This window comes from Quercus lobata, chromosome 8, assembly GCF_001633185.2.
Source record: "Quercus lobata isolate SW786 chromosome 8, ValleyOak3.0 Primary Assembly, whole genome shotgun sequence".
NCBI lineage: Eukaryota > Viridiplantae > Streptophyta > Magnoliopsida > Fagales > Fagaceae > Quercus > Quercus lobata.
The window spans coordinates 54,912,326-54,929,708 of NC_044911.1; the positions used below are offsets into that span (position 1 = coordinate 54,912,326).

A 17,383-nucleotide genomic window follows, 5' to 3' on the forward strand; every position below is an offset into this window, starting at 1 on the left:
AAAGTTTGCTTTACTAGGGATATGGGTTTGGGGTTTGGTTAGGATCTGGGTTTAGGGATTATTTTTTGCTGGAAATTGATTATAAGGAAGAATACAAAGAACATGAACTTCCATGTTCTTCCCAAAAAAAAAAGAGGTTAGAAATTTTATTATTATTTTATTAATTCGTCAGTTTTCTTGTTAGTTTGATGACGAAATAATGCTTTAAGGACTTAAATATCCCACATTAATTGGTTTAGAAATTAAAAATGATAAAAATAAAATGTAGAGACTAAAATAAAATAAAAAAAATCAAAATGTAAGGACTAAAATACATTTATGCTTAAAAGAAACTAAAACAAAGAACCAAGGCTAATAACATCCATCCACACGCGCGTGTATGCTTCGTATTATAAAACCAGCACAGTCACTCACTTATCGTTGTGTGTGTGTGTGTGTGTGTGAGAGAGAGAGAGAGAGAGAGAGAGAGGTGTATAAATAGGCTAAATAGCTGATAAAGCTGTACAAATTTTTGCTGAGCAGTCACTGAGTAAGTACACAGAGAAACAAGTTAACTGGCAAAAAACCTTCCCACTGTTTTCTCGCTGGTTTGGTTCCAAAGAACACAGTCTCCCTTGGATCTTCAATCCCAGACTGTTTTGCACTTTTGGTATGATGCTTTTTTGTACTTTAACACTGACAACAACGTTTCCCATTTCTCTTTCTCTGTGTACTATGTGTCTGTGTGTTTGTTTTATGTTTTAACTCGTAGTTTGTTTCACTTCCAATACGTTCTGTTTGACTGCCCAGAAAGAAAATTTCACATGTAATGGCCTTTGGCTTATCTGTGTTGTGTTTAACTCGTTGTTTTTAAATTGCTTACTTGAGAATTCAATTTCCTTTATTTGGGTACTCGTTCACGTTACAAATGAGTTAAAAGTTTTTTGGAATTCTAATATTTTATTTTTTTTTTCCTTTCCGGGTACTTTCTCAATAACCAAACAGAGCATAAACAAAGTCTTTAAAAGTAGAATTCTTTCTCATTCAAAATTCTAGTCAATCTTTATAAGCCATTAAAACTCAGGAAGATTCTTATTCCATTTCTTTGCTGAAACAAATGGAAAAAATTTGGGCAGCACACGTAAATCTTTTTTTTTCTAATTTTGATGAATCCAGATTTAAACCAAAACCAAAAACAAACATTTTCTCCTCCGAATTTCACGTAACCCGTATGCTTTTTCAGGTTCATGTTTTGCTCACTCCGTACAAAGAAAGTGATTTATTTATTTTTTTGGTTTTAATGTAAACCTGCTTATTTTGTTTTGTTCCAACTGGGCCACAGCTTCTATTACAAAAACCCAGCATTTTTATCGTTTTCTTAAAGATATTTTTGTTTTCGTTTTTATTTAGGTTATTTTTGTGAGAAAGTTTTGGTCTTTACAGTGAGGTTTGTGAGTTTTGCAGAGAGAGAAAGAGAGATAGAGAGAGAGAGAGGCTGAGGAAAACAGAGGAAGATGAAGAACTCTGTCTCGGATCACAGTTTTTACGTTGAGAGCGATGAAGAAGAAGAGGAAGTTGAAAAGGAATTCGATAAAGCTGAAGAAAACAACGAAGGAAACGCTTCGGATTCGTCGGATTCTTCGGCTGATCACCAGCAACAAATCAAACCCGGTTCTTACAATACCTCTTGGCCTCAAAGTTACAGGTTTTTAGTCTCTCTCTCTTTCTCTGTTCCACTTTGTTTGGTTTCATGGATTTCTTTTAGCTGTTTGTTTATTGATTTTCCTTGATGGGTTAGTTTATTTTACTCAAAATAATATGTGCCCGCTTGGTCAGCTTATTTTAGCTTTTTGAAAATGGGGTTATTTGTAAAGTTATTTCGTTTTTTGTCTCTCTCTTTTTCTTTTTTTCAAAGCTCAAAATTAACTCTTTTGAAAATAAATTCATTTTTATCTTTTTTTGTTGGGTCACTAATAAGTTACAGAAATTACAGGTACCAATTGAACACATATATTGTAGTGATATCTCATTTTACAGTTGGAGTATGCTATATGCCTTTGGCTTCAGATTAAAAAGTCAGCTTATTTTATTATTTAATTTATTTTTCTACTATTCATGAGTCTCATTACGTTTTTTGGTACTATTCATGAGTCTTACTGTACTATTTCAACTAATTTTTACCTTTATCTATAGTACTTTCAGCAAAAAAATTTTAATTTCAACAAAATAAGTGGATCTCAAATACTTCTATAGTGTTTTTGTCCAACTTGGTGTTTGTATGGGAATTGCTTATTTCTTATAGCTTATTAGTGATAGAAAAAACTAGTAAATTTTTAAAAACAGAGAGTTATTGGAAATAAACCTGAAACAAAAAGTTGTGTGGGACCTGCAAATAATACATAAAATAAGCAAAAAGCTAGCTTATATATATATATATATATATATATAATTTTTTTTTTTTTTTTTTTTTTGAGAATCAGGAGCAAGCTTATAATGATTCTTCAAACGCACACTTGGTTAGCTTTATAAGTAATATGTTTAGCTTTATAAGTACTATGTTTTGGACACATATATAGGTTAGTTCGTATAGAGTGAAAAAGTACAATTTCCAGGCTGGGCAGTAGGCCAAGACAATTATATTTTGGTTTACTTTTTTGGTTTTGCGGGAACAATGGGAATCAATGTTTTGAAATTTGAAGTGTGAGAGTGATTTTTACTTTTAGAGAATTCCATGGAAGGTTACTGAAGGAGTGTGGGGTGGCTTTAATCAGTTTTCTAAAAATGGCTAAAGCACTGTAGATGTATTGTTATGTGCTCATTGATCTTTCTCTCTGACCGTTATCGTGATCCAAAAATGTTGAATGTTGGATAACGCTGGACCATAACATCAATAAAGGTGTGTCTACGTGACCATGGCTTTTGTGTTCTCTTCTAATTGTTGGATAATGTTGTGATGATTTTGTGACATATCTCTTACAAGGGACCTACAAATGGCACATTCATAATTTCAGATTTAGTCTAACTTGGGATTTGGATTAGTTAGTCTACTAGTTATTAGTTTGTTCATCCTATTTTGGGAGTTCAATCTAGTCAGGCCTGTGGATCTATTGAGATGTGCTCATTGATCTTTCTTCCTGACCATTATTGTGGGCCAAAAATGTTGAACGTTGGATAATTATGGACCATAACATCAATAGAGATTGGTCTACATGACCATGGCTTTTGTGTTCTTTTTTTTAAGTGTTGGATAATGTTCTGATGATTTTGTGACATATCTCTTACCTGGGACCTACAAATGGAACATCCAGAATTTCAGATTGATTAGTCTGTTTATTAACTTGGGATTTGGATTATTTAGTCTACTAGTTATTAATTTGTTCATCCAATTCTGGGAGTTCAATCTAATCAGGTACCAAAATTGTAATTTCTAAAAAACAAAAATTGGCTCGGTCAAGCACCGAAAATTTCCATGTAATAATTGCATCTGCCTTAGAAAAGGTTTATGATGGTGGGTTTCAACAAAATTTCCTGCGGTCCGGCCTTCTTAGCAAGTAATGTGCAGACTGTTAGCTTGTACATAATAGGTGAGGTAGGTGATGTAAAATCGACTCTTGGTATATTCCATGTGAATGAAAGCTATAAATGAAATTATTAAGAGATGAGAGCTTACATTGATACGTTATAATTGCACTTGCCTTCGAACAGGTTTTATGATGTTTAATTTCAACAAAACTACCTGCCCTCTTGAAAAGAAATGTGCATATTGTTAGCTTGTACATAATGGGGGAATAGCTGATGTAAAATCCACTATCAGTACAGGACTGTAATAATCCATGTGAATGCACACTGTCAATGGTTTATTTAAGGGATGAAAGCCTACATGTATTTATTTGTTATTTTTATGCATTTCTTGTGTGTTTGGTTTAAAATACTCATTGCTATTCAATCAATTTTTCAGGCAGTCTATCGATTTATATAGTAGTGTACAATCTCCAAGCATTGGGTTTCTGGGCACTCCTACACTGTCAAGATTAGGCAGTTCATTTCTTTCCTCATCCCTAACGAGAAGACACACTCCTGAAACATTACCAACTGTCACAAAACCTTTGTTAGATGAGCAACAGCAGCAACAGAGACGTAGTTCACATGCTTTGCTTCCTCCTCTTCCAACGAGGAGATATTCCATAAGGAAAGATGAGAAACCATTGGTTGCACATGAACTCCCACTTTCTCGCCAGTGCTCATTTGGGCAAGCTGTGCTAAATGGTATGTTAACACGCTCTCCCCCCACCCCACCCCCCCCCCCCCCCCCCCCCAAAAAAAAAAAAAGAAACAAAGAAGAGAAATAAGGAACATGCTAATCCTCTATATTTATAGTTCACATGGTTTGGTTCACATAATGTGAATGTGTAAAGGACTCACAATCTGTGATAGAGACATGCAGGCATGACATATATGCTTTAATCCTGTTGTTGTATCCTCTAGAAATCCTAAAACATTCTGTTTAGTTACCCTAAATTCTCTCTTCAGATAATCTAATTAACCTCAAACAATTACTTTCTAGAGATTACTCACACATAAGGTCTTCCATTATCCCTTTCTGTATAAATGTCCTGCATCCACCTCTGTTTTTAGCTGAATTGACATTTGCCTTGAGTTTTAAAATTCAATCATGAAAATGTAATCAGGGTGCCTTTGTGTATGTTTGTGAAGTGAAACTTCAAACCTGTTTTACTTGCAAATCTATCATTATGTAGCACTATACTGAAATGGATTGGTTGTTCCTTTTTTAGCCTGTAGTCACATTCTATATGATAAGACTAATAACAGTTCAACTGAACTAGTGGCATTATGTTTCCATATGGAAGAAACAAAACACATTAAGCAGTACAGGGAAGCAATAGGTGGAACCTAGGGAAATGGAGAGAGGTTACTTGTGGCCTATTTGAGTATAAAAATTATCCTATCTGTTTGCATTGCCATCAGTCGTTTTAGGGTTGCTAGTTGCTACGGCCATGGAACATAATCATAAGTCGACATTTCATGTTCAGGGACCACATAGGCCAATCAGGCAATCAGGTAGTTTTAAATCTTCTTGCCTGTTCTCATGAACAAACACAAGTAGTTAGTATCACTTTGTCACCTCCACTCCCTCACATAGCTCAGAATTCAGTCTGATCTGTACACCTGCTTGTTATTGCCTTTGTATCAGTTCATGGACAGAATGTGTGACTCTTATCTTACTCCAATAAGATGAATATAGACACCTCTTATTTCAGCTAACGTGACTAACATGTTGTTGCATATTATTTTGGATAATAAAATATTACTTGGATGTGTAGTATCCTCTAAAAAGCGAAACTGTCTTCAAACTTGACAGACAATTCACTTGTTGTCTATAACTCTATATCTGTAAATATTATATTTGAATACAGATCTGCCTCATTGCCTTTGTCTGTAGCTAATTAGTAGTTTCTAATGAACTATCAAACAAAAATTCCTATCTTTGGCATGAAACAATGTGTGGTTGCTTTGTTCAAATTGCACATGGTGCACATGAAGAGATCAGCAGACTAAGAAGACTATGTGCCTGATAAACTTACACTTCATTAACTGTAAAACTGTTTTTACAAGTGTATACATACATACATACATACATACATACATGTGTGTGTGTGTGTGTGTGTGGGATTGTCCACAATAATGAATTTAAGTAACTATTTGGTAATTGAAAACAGTGTATACAAAAGCATTTTTGAAGTTTTACCTGAGCTAAATCAAAAGTTTCTGATCAATTCCAATTATACAGGTATAAATGTTCTATGTGGAGTCGGAATCCTTTCAACTTCTTATGCTGCCAAAGAAGGAGGATGGGCTGGGCTCTCTATTTTGTTCATATTTGCAGCTCTTTCTTTTTATACTGGAATTCTCCTGCGCTACTGCTTGGATAGTGCACCTGGGCTTGAGACATACCCAGACATTGGTCAAGCTGCATTTGGTAATTTTGGCCGGGTTGCCATCTCGGTATGTCTAGTTGAATTTTTTATTTATTTTCTTTTTCTAAAGTTAATTCTCCCAATGAAATATAGCACAAAATAAGTAAGGGTCTTAAACTTTAAGCTGAAATACAAATTACACTCTTTAAGTTTGGTGTTTTGTCATTTTTGTCCTTTAAGTTTCATTTTTTTTCATTTAGTCCTTAAAATTTTATAATTGCTGTCAACCTTAGTCATTCCATCCATAAACTACATTAATTATTAAAAAAAAAAAAAAAATTTTAATACTAAAAAAGTAATATATTTCTTTTTATTTTTGCAAAAATACAATTTATACCTTTTAAGTTTATTGAATCTCATTAAAAAATATTTTTAATATTAAAAAAAAAAACATTGTTTTAATAGTTAATGGAGTTTATGGTGGAAGGGTTAGTGTTAACAACATACATAAACTTCTAGGACTACAATGAAACCTAAAGAATGAAAATGAAAATGACAATTTGTAATTTGTATTTTAGCCTAAACTTTATACATGCAAAGGTTTGATAAAACAGCTAGATACTCCTATATCTCTAAAGGCTTCTATTTTCATATAATCGATACTTATTCCCTCTACAAGTTGTATATAGCTTTCTTTATATATTGTCTTATACTCATGTAAGTTTGAATAATTTTGTTTTTGTGGATTTAGCAAAGCTGATAAAACTAATAATATAGTAATTATAAATAATAAATTATTAAAGCACTATTGCACAAGATTGATTGATTGCTAACACTGCTTTATGCAATTTCTTTTTGTGGGTGCAGATAATATTGTACGTGGAACTATATGTAAGTACAGTTGATTTAATTGAGTGAGTTTTTCTTTTTTTGGTGTTTGTGTAACTTTTCCAACCATAGTTATGTAGAATTGATGAAAATAGATTAATGGAAACAATTAACTAGATTCCAGTGGGGCCCACCTATATATTATTGAGAGACATAGATTTCATTGATTGATGCCCAATTGTTCTGGGTCCACGTTTTGGAACTTAGGTCCCGTTTAGTACGTGAGTTCAAACACATATTTTCAGTTTTTAAACAACATTACACGTATTTCCACACACTTTTTTACCTACACGTATTTCCAAAAGAACTTAAAATTGTTGTTTAAACACACATATCAAACGGGCCCTTATTGACTGAGCCCTTCTTGTTTATTTGACTGGTCCATTAGTGAAATGACCAAAGACAAGGTGCCAACTATCTTCTTTCTCATAATACCAGATCACTACAGTAGACAACAAATGACCAAAGACAAGGTGCCAACTATCTTCTTTACCATAATACCAGATCACTACAGTTCTCACTTGTCTACATGCTGCATTATTATTGGTAGTCTCATTTGGTTTTGCATCCCAGTTCCCACTGGTATCTAACTTACAGCTCTCCTCACTTTGTATTGTTGTCCTGTTGGGTCCCCTCCCCCCTCTTTTTTTGTGGACTCAATCAATATCATCCGATACTACAACATTATTCAAGTGCATAAGAAATTATCTCAACTTGATCTTCTTTGCACCAAGTTTGTGCCAAATTTAATCATGGATTTGAGATAAAGGGTGTGATATGGCTCCTAATTTTGTCATACTAACATTATAAAAGTTTAGTGCAAAGTAGAGGAGAAACAAGATTACCAACCTCATCGCTCTTAGCATACACTACATGATCCACCATTAAAGGGCTTTAATGTAATAAATATCTGAAATATCATCTTCTTTTACTATAATAAATCCTTCAATATGGAATAAGTTTTTTATTCATGTTAACATCACAAACCATTGAAGAAATCTGAAACACTTTACCAATTGTGTAGTCCTCTTCAATGAGTAATCTTCTCCTAAATGTGGTGACCTTTTTATATTGTACCCAAACTTGCATTTTCTTCCATTTGCAAAATGTTTTCTGTGTTATGATCTGCATTTCGTTTTTAGAGTCAACGCCTAAAATGGCATAAGCGAATGATTGTTTAGCTCATGACAGAGTTTTCCTCGTTAGGGTTATTGAGCTTCAATTTTGAGTCTTAAGTTAGTTACACTGCATTGAGGCACTGAATAAATTTTTCTGGCTCATATTTTCAATGTTTGCACTCTGACTGCATAGTATCATGTGTACTGCTTATATCACTGTTACAAACATGACCATATCAGTCTATGCTATGAGTCTTATATGACATGGAAGATTTTTTCCACTTGGGTACCAAAACTACTTATATGAACATAAAATATTTGAAAGATCTCAGATGAGGATTAAATGGGAAGAACTTTGGGAAATGCCATTTGATTTAATATATCCATGAACTTTTGTTTTTGAATCATGTATCCTTTATTCTTTTTTTTCCCCTTTCAAATGGTTGCTAAAAACATTCTTTAATCTTGATCTATAGCCAAGGTACTGAGCACACCATGCAACATTTAGCTGCTTCCTAGAGAATTCGAGAATTATCTCTACTCCTCTATTATGCAGATCAGTTATGAAAAATATAAGTTGTTTTCCTTTCTCTAATTGAAGTGTGGGACTTTGTTATTTCTTTTTCTTAAAGGAGTAGGAGAAAATCTCTCCTTATAAATACTTATGATAATTACTATTTTACAAAAAGTGATCATAGTAAGTTTTTATTTATTTATTTTTATAAGTAAAAAAAAAAAAAAAAAAAAACTTACTTTTAAAGTTTCTATAAAAGTTTATTTTGACAGTTTTTATGTATTCTTTTGCATGCTAGCTTAGAGTTCTTCTAGAACTTTGGTTCTGTGGAAGAGTTATAATTTTTGTGTGTTTCAGATATTGCTTCTTACTTATCAAAAAAAAAAAGAAAAAAAGAAGAAGAAGATATTGCTTCTTCATGCCTACATTGCATCACTCTACTTCTATAACACTCAGGTGATTCAGTGAAAGTTTCTCCACATACAGGCTTGTTGCATTGAATATATAATTTTGGAGAGCGACAACTTATCCTCACTGTTTCCAAATGCAAATATAAGTTTGGGTGGGTTTGAGTTAAATTCGCACGTTCTGTTTGCATTGATGACAACCCTGGCTGTTCTTCCTACTGTTTGGCTTCGGGACCTCAGAGTTCTTAGTTATATATCTGGTAAGTAACTTACACTTTTTGCAAGTCAGATATAAATTTTTCCATTATCTTTTTCAACAATTTGTAAATCAAGTAGTACTTTGTCTTAGTGCTGATTTGGTACAACTTATTTTTCAGCTTTTTGAAAATGGGGTTTGAAAAAGTTGCACTTAAAAAAATAAAAAGATGTATTTTGAAAAGGTGCATTTTGATAATGCATTACCCAAAAAACATAGTATGTTTGGCCGATGTGGCAATTGGAAATATATTGCTAAACCTGATTGGTGATCCATGCCATGCTTTTGGCCACACAGCACTGATATTGAGGTACCAAAGAAATGGAATCATTCTTTGCATTTCAATTAACTGAACAATATAATAATCATGACTGAAGTTATTTGCACTCTGCAGGATGGATTTGTATAAGTTTAATTGAAATTTTTTCTCTATAATCCCAAACGGTGTTTTATGAAATATAAAGATAGATATGCAGCCACAAAATCTTGGAGTGTTGGTGGCTGACACTTGACAAACAGCTCAATGGTTGATTTGTATTAAAACTGTTTTGTGTTTCCTCTTTTAAGTCGCTGGTGTGCATTGCAATGCACAACGATTACAATATCATTCCAAATCCATGGTCTTTTGAGAGATTTTTATATCATGCTTTCTCTCCTTCCAGCTGGTGGAGTTATTGCATCAGTCTTGGTGGTCCTTTGCTTGTTTTGGGTTGGTCTGGTAGATGGAGTTGGCTTTCATAACAAAGGGACAACACTGAACCTTGGAACTCTTCCTGTTGCTGTTGGTCTCTATGGTTACTGCTACTCAGGACATGCTGTTTTCCCCAACATATATACATCAATGGCAAGACCAAATCAGTTTCCTGCTGTCCTCTTAACATGGTAAACTCGCAATGCTCTACTATCCTATCACAAAGACTCCCAAGTTGTCTAATTTCATCAAACAGTAGGCAAGGAAGTCATGTGCATTCTTGACTCTTTTTAACATTTTGATATTATTTAAAATTTCAAAATATGTTAATCAAGTCTAATAAGACCTACAAGAATATCTTAATAGAGTGAACATCCCACATTAATTATCACTAAATAAGAAAAACATTATAATGGTGAAGAGCAGTGGTGCATAGTGCATCCTGATCCTGCCACTAAGCATTCACCAAGCCTAAATCCATGGAAGAGTAAATCATAATTGCTATTTACATACCTCATCTTTGTTGTAAATAAAAATCCCCAATAATTGTAGATATCCCTCGTTTTATATAACTCGACCTGTTATCTATGCAGTTTTGGTATTTGTACTTTGTTGTATGCCGGGGTTGCTGTTATGGGGTACAAAATGTTTGGAGACTCAATACAGTCACAGTTCACTCTTAACTTGCCCCAGGATTTGGTTGCCACTAAGATTGCTGTGTGGACGACGGTATGTTTGCTATAATTTCAGTATGAATCTCCTTTTAATGTGTTAGCTTTGTTTCTTTTAGTTTGCATTCGTCAGGGTTGAACACCTAGTTGTATTTTTGACAGGTAACAATAGTGTCCTTTTATTGTTTTTATCTAGTATATCTCATTTAGTACAACAAATGGTCACTCCCGAGCATCCTCCTGCACAGGAATCTAAGTTAACTCTCTTCAGATATTTCTGGTGCCACTATATATCTAGGAGACTCATTGTTAAACATAGGTAGTTGACAGGTCTATTTCTGTCAACTGGCATGTTAGCTGGTTTCATAGGAAGTTGTTGAGTTCAACCTTGGTCGAGCAACCTTTAGCTCAATTTGATTCAGCCTTGAAATAATTGGGGACACAGTCCCCGGCTGCTAGAGCTACCCAATAGCCAGGTTGAATTTGGCTCAATTGTTTTTCCTTGACCACTTCAAACTTCAAGTTTCTGAGTATTGTGATTCTTACCTTCATCCATTTAAAATACAAGCTAATTGCTGAAATTATTTTTGTGGTTCTTTTGCAGGTAGTAAACCCTTTTACCAAATATCCTTTTAATAAGTAGGTAATGTGCAAACAGTCTAGCTTGTTTGAATTAAAATCTCTTACAAAATGGATGGATGGCTCTTTTTTCTTTGTGGACGTTCTGTTTGGAGCTAGATTTTTCAAGAATTAACTTTTCAATTTAATATTCGTTTACCATTGTGAAAACTTAAAGTGTAAAAGGATAAATTGGTGGAAAAGGTGAAAATCCTGCCGAATTCAATTTGGAAATTTAAAAGTGTTACTTCAATGATACTACTCATGCAAAGATGAAAGATGTATTGGGGTACCATGCTCTCAAAGCATAATGAACTTGGTTTTCTTAATATGCACTATGCCTCTCTATTTTCAACTGAAAAAATCAGTGAACCTTGAGTTGACAAATGTCCTAAGCCTTACTTTCCTTTCTGAAAACAAACAAGATAAATGAAATTAATTTCATTTCTTTAAGATCTGTTTAGATGTCCATCAAAATTGAGTGCCCCCATTATACTTCCATAGAATTTGAAGTCCCAATTCATCGTTTCAATTAGGACCATGAAAGAAATTTTGAGAAATCACCAAGATATATAGCATAAAGCAAAATAGCACCATTTCCATTTTGATAGGCAATCCATGGTTCCAAATTGGAACTCCTTTATCTTCTCTACTGATAACAACTGCAAAGTATAAGGAGCTTGATTATCTCAATACTTTAGAGCCCATATTGCTCAAGATAAATAAAGACAGTTTTCCTTAATTAGACCCACATATGCATTAACTATGTCTCCTGTTGCGATGTGTTTGGAGGAGTTGATACCATCAAATCACAGCAAGTCGTATATATATTCCATCTTGATTAGAACAGCACTGGTGGTATCTACCTTGATTGTGGGTCTCAGTGTCCCCTTCTTCGGTAAGTCTCTCTCTCTCTCTTTCTTTCTTTATTTGTTTGTTTCAATTCCAAGAGAACTGTCTTCCATCCTTTCTTTGTCTGTTGGCAACTATATGGACAACAGAAAGGAAGAAGGAGGTAAAAGAGTTTTAGATACTTAAATTCTCAAAAAAATTTATTCAAGTGAAACTTCCAGTAGAAACCCCATTTTTTAGTTTTTTAATGTGGCTTCAATGCTTCATTGCTGTAGCATTATATGAAAGTTGAAAGTTCTCTTGTTAAATGTTGCAGTGCTACATTATCGTTATATTTTGTTAATCTTATTTCAGGTCTGGTAATGTCATTGATTGGATCTTTGCTCACAATGCTTGTAGTAAGTTTTTTTCTGCAAACTCATCTGTCTGTCCCTTATAGTGGTAGTGATGTCGCATTTGGTTCAAGGATATAAAATTCTGAAGCAGTATGTCTGTTTTATTATATTAACACTTATTTCTATGGCAGACCTTGATACTTCCTTGCGCTTGTTTCCTGAGCATTGTGAGAGGGAAAATAACCCGGTTGCAGGTATGGTATCTACATATTATTATTATTGATTTACAACTATAGTTATGTATGTCCTTTGTAAATCATGGTTTTCCAGCTCTAACCATTTTGGAATTTGTTTGAAGCCAATAGCTAACAATCCCCTTTATACCATTGTGATGTTGAATCACTCTGTTTGAATTTTAACACCTCCTTGCATTGAGGGTTGAAGGGTAATAGGATTTATAAATGCATGCAAATGGTTTATGGAGCTTAAACTAGAAGTTCAATCATTACATTGCTAATTAATATCAAAGCTGTTGTGTTCTTGTGGGCAATACTGACAGCTTGGTTATCATATTTACTTCTCACTTCCATTACTTATATGGTTCTTCTTTTTTCAGGGAGCACTTTGTATTATAATTATTTCAGTAGGTGCTGTATCGTGTTCCTTTGGGACATATTCAGCCCTCTCCAAAATTGTTGAGAGTTTGAAGCGTTGAAATTTTTGGCGCATTCCAACAGCAAGAGAAACTCGAATCATGTACTCTGGATTCGTATGATATTTATTCATTCTCCCTTCCCAATTTTGGATTTGCATCACTCTTCCGTTTTGTGTTTATGTATTTTCCAATGAGAGAACCTTTTGTTAGTACTAAAAAATCTACTACAAATACAATTCATCAAATGACTTTATCGGTTTTGTCCTTATTGGCTTTGTATTATGAACAACCTTATTATAAAGAGATCATTACATAAGTGGGATGTTGCAGTTAGTCATAACTCAGAAACACCAATCTTAGCATCTTGATTCTTTCATGGTCTAATTACTGTAACTCCATAATCATAACATTTATAGTACAGGTGAACATTTTCTATCGTCTTTATGCCACAAATTTAGTTTCCTATCTAATACAGGAGTTGCATTTACCCCTCATCTTTGTCATGCTTGTAATTCTGACCCATTTGAGAACAATTTTTTTTTTTTTTTCCTTCTTTCCATTTTAAGCGTAAAAAGGGCTCAAAAATCCAATTAGAAAGTCAGGATCTACTTCTTGTGCTTCAAATTTCATCGACAGTAGGATAAGCTTTGCACTGTTTCTTCTCTTGCTAGCAACTATCGGATAAGGTGCTTAATAGCTTAATTTTGGTGTGTCATTGACATAGGGAAGATGAAATGTTGAACTTGAGACCTCTAATAAAAATATCACATAATAAATATATATATATATATATATATATCTCAATTGCATAATTAAACTCCTAAGTCCAGTAATGGGCACCTGTAGGGGCCTCAAGTATTAGTTCTTCAATAGGTAGAGGAGTTTGTAGTTACTATCAAGTTATCAACCATGCTAAGGTAAGATGGTCACGGCTTGTATCGTTAGTCCGGGTGTAATCTTTTTAATTTTATTTTGACTTAGGGTGGGTTGACTTTTCAGTTTGTTGCAAAAATTTTGTGAGATTTTGGTTGTGGTCATAAAAGAACTGAAAGTAAGATGGTCACAACTTATATCTTTTTCCGGGCGTAATCTTTTTTTTTTTTTGACTTATGGTGTGTTGACTTTTCAGTTTGTTGCCAATTTTTTGTGAGATTTTGTTGTGGTTGGAAAAGAATTGAATTGGAATATGAACTTCCTAAATTGTTGCCGGGTTAGTCCAGTGCTGCTACGGCCTACGGATCCAGTGCTGCTGGATGGGGGTGAATCCAGTCCAGTACTGTGAACCCAATGTGAAAGCCTACTTTAATTGCGTAAAACAATCCAACAGTTTCAAGCCGATCTTGGTTCACTAAGTTGTTTACACTACACATTTTGGAAAATATTGTGAAAATGTCTTCCTTTGTGATATCTTATATCTTTGGTTCAAACTCGGGATTCAAGTAGCTTAGAAGAATGACTTTCTAATTTAATTGGAAACGATTATTCCTTTCACAAAATGTTCTAATCTAAAGGCACATTTGGTACACTGAATGGGAATTACGATAGGAAATATAATCTTTATTACTTGAAATAAAATGTGTTGTAATGTAATAACTAAACATATTCATAAGTTTGGCTATGAGTTATAACATTAGAATAAAACTTAAAATTTATTTTAGGAAATATCTTACTCATACAATTATATTTCCTTAAAGATAATATTTTTTAAATTTGAGAGAGATATGAATTATTTTTTATGATTTTTTTATTTTTATAATTGTTACATGTATATGGAAAGTTTGTTTATTTGCAAATATATTAATTTTAGAAATTATTGCACTTTTTAAGAAATATCAAGTACAACCTTTTTAGAGAGAAATATTTATTTCTCATTTTGAAGAATAGCTATTCATAAGTAATGATTATTTCTTATAATTGAATAAAAATATGTGAATTCTAGTTAGCTCAACTGGTATTAGTGTCTTGGTCTGATGATAAAAAGTTATTATCAAGAGCATGCCATAGGTTGAAACTCTTAAAAAAAAAAAAAAAACCAAATTAAAGAATAGCTAAAATATAGGAATAACTATTATAGTTTACCAAACATATCCTAATTTCTTAATAGATAATGTGATTAATGAAACTTGAGAATATAAAATATTTTGAAAACTTTATAAATCGATAATATGATGAATAAAACTTGGAATCTTCAGAATTACAACTCTGGATTGCAATTTTTTTAATTAAAATAAAATAATGAGGATTGAGGATTACATAGTACACCTACATTCATAGTTATTAAACCCAGACCGATCCAACCAGTCATACCAAAAATCCGGTGACCCACCACCCTTCGAGTGCCTTTGTTGAGAGAAGCAAAAAGAGAAGTCCAATTGATTGTTGATTCTCATCGTTCATATTGGGCTGTCACTAGTTGTATAATAATAGCTGATGGGTGGATTGATACTAGGCATAGAACATTGATTAATTTCCTTGTCTATTGTCCTAAAGGAATTATTTTTATACACTCTGTTGATGCTTCTGACTTGGTTAAGGATGATATTACTTTAAGTAACTTGTTTTGATGAAATTGTTAATTGGGTTGGTCGTGCAAATATAATTCATTTGGTCACTGACAATGTTGCAAATTATGTAGCTACTGGAAGAATTTTTTGTGGAAAATATAGGAACATTAGTTGGTCACCTTGTGTAGCACATTGCCTGAACCTAATTTTAAAGAATATTGGGAAGATGGATCATGTAGATAAACTTGCAAAGTGTGCATCCAAGATCACAATGTTCATTTATAACCATATGGCTTTGCAAGCTTGGTTGAGGACTAGAAAAAATTGGACGGAAATTGTGCATCCAGGGCCAACTAGGTTTGCTACTACTTTCATTGCCTTAGGAAGCTTTAAGGAACATAAGCATGACTTACAAGCATTGGTGACTAGCAAATTTTATGTTGAATCAAGATATACAAAAGATAAGAAAGCAAAGGTAGTGTTGAAAATCATTCTTAACAATCAATTTTGGAATGATTGTCATGTAGTTGTGCATATTATGTCACCATTGATTTGTTTGTTACGCATTGTTGATTTTGATGAAAAGCCAGCTATGGGTTATGTATATGATGGCATGTATAGAGCAATTGATGGAATCAAAAAAAAGTTTCAAGGACAGGAAGAGATTATGAGAGCCTTATGTTAGTATTATCATTGATCATTGGAAGTGGAGACTTCTAGTTGATGTGTCTTAAGTATTAAGACATTGAACAAGACCGATGTGAGATTAATTATTCAATCAAGAACTGTCACCTGAATAATTAATTTCACGACTTCTAATTTCATAGACTCTCAATCCTGAGAGGATAGTGAACCCGATCATGAAATATAGGTTACTTTGATATATCAGGAGTGAAATCTAATATTCACGGTCAAAACTTCAGTATGTTGGGTAACCACACATAGTGTTGAGAGAACACATATTCTCAAGATAGAATCTATAATCTCTTTTTATAGAGACACAAAATATCCCATTGAAATAAGTTTAATAGGAATTGGTTATTCTGGGCGCCCACTTTAGTATTAGTAAAGAGTTACTAAAATTTATATTTATTGAAATCGGATTTCAATAAATATGAATAACTAAAATATTAAACTGGGTACTCAAGAATAAAATAGTTGTTTATAAAGTGACAGTTCATTATGACTTTGTTCACTGTGGATATTTCATGGAGGAGTTAAATGATATCATTAGAGTCTTGGAATATAATTTATTAATAAGGCCTAAAGTGCAATTATATTTATATAGTAGCATTAAATATAATTAATTGTAACTTTGGACTTGTCAAGAGTTGACAAATAAGCCCAAGGCCTATTAGAGCTAAAGTCTTATTTGTTCCATTTGGTCTCATCTCAAACCACAAACTAAAACCCAATTGGGAAGGCCTAAAAGGCTAACCCAATTAGATAATCAGTTTTTATTTAATAAGAGTTATTTAATAAAGTAACTAAAAAGGTAGTTAAGAATGTACATATGATGAAAAGAAAAGAAAACAGTTTTTCCCTACAATGAGAAGAAGAAGAACTTTCTTTGAGAATCAATGTACATAAAGATTGATTGAGAGACCAGTCTTCTCGGGCACCATGTGGAATTGGGATGTTGATTAGACGTATTCTCAAGTCTTTTTTTTTGAATTTCACTACATCAAGGTACGCTTTCTATTCTTTGTTCTAGAATTTAAGGTTACATATTATCTCTCTTGAATGAAGTAGATTTGTATTTGTTGCTTTCATTGTGTGTTTTGTATGAGATGCAAAACCAGTTTTTTCAACAATTGGTATTAAAGTGGTCTTCAATATCATGCTTGTATAACATGTGATTGAGTTTTAGAATTAAAGAAAAACCATTTTCTTGGTGTTTTTATTTTCTACAGTAAAGTTTTTGCATAATTGTGTCTTTGAATCCATATGCTATGTTTT

At 33.1% G+C, this 17,383-nt stretch overlaps 1 protein-coding gene across 2 annotated transcripts; it reads left to right on the plus strand.

Annotated features, from left to right (window-relative positions):
- The first annotated feature begins 441 nt into the window (after positions 1-441).
- LOC115954924 (amino acid transporter AVT1C) lies at positions 442-13,236 on the plus strand. Of its 2 annotated transcripts, none has more exons than XM_031072926.1 (13): positions 442-469; positions 1,454-1,684; positions 3,938-4,245; positions 5,789-6,003; positions 6,783-6,806; positions 8,922-9,102; positions 9,761-9,980; positions 10,383-10,518; positions 11,065-11,084; positions 11,831-11,976; positions 12,285-12,328; positions 12,457-12,519; positions 12,882-13,236. In XM_031072926.1, exons 2-13 carry the CDS (start codon positions 1,494-1,496, stop codon positions 12,978-12,980), a joined length of 1,647 nt encoding a protein of 548 aa, XP_030928786.1. In that variant the 5' UTR covers positions 442-469; positions 1,454-1,493; the 3' UTR covers positions 12,981-13,236. The 2 variants fall into 2 exon arrangements, with proteins under 2 accessions (XP_030928786.1, XP_030928785.1); XM_031072925.1 differs by lacking the exon at positions 442-469 and adding an exon at positions 476-649 and having other exon boundaries at positions 1,444-1,684.
- The last annotated feature ends 4,147 nt before the right edge of the window (positions 13,237-17,383 follow it).

Excerpts from the sequence above, each read along its gene's own strand:
- LOC115954924 (XM_031072926.1), top strand. The coding sequence starts at position 1,494 with ATGAAGAACTCTGTCTCGGATCACAGTTTTTACGTTGAGAGCGATGAA. Across the intron at positions 11,977-12,284 it reads TCTCAGTGTCCCCTTCTTCG|GTCTGGTAATGTCATTGATT; the intron begins GTAAGTCTCTCT and ends ATCTTATTTCAG. Across the intron at positions 12,520-12,881 it reads GGAAAATAACCCGGTTGCAG|GGAGCACTTTGTATTATAAT; the intron begins GTATGGTATCTA and ends TTCTTTTTTCAG.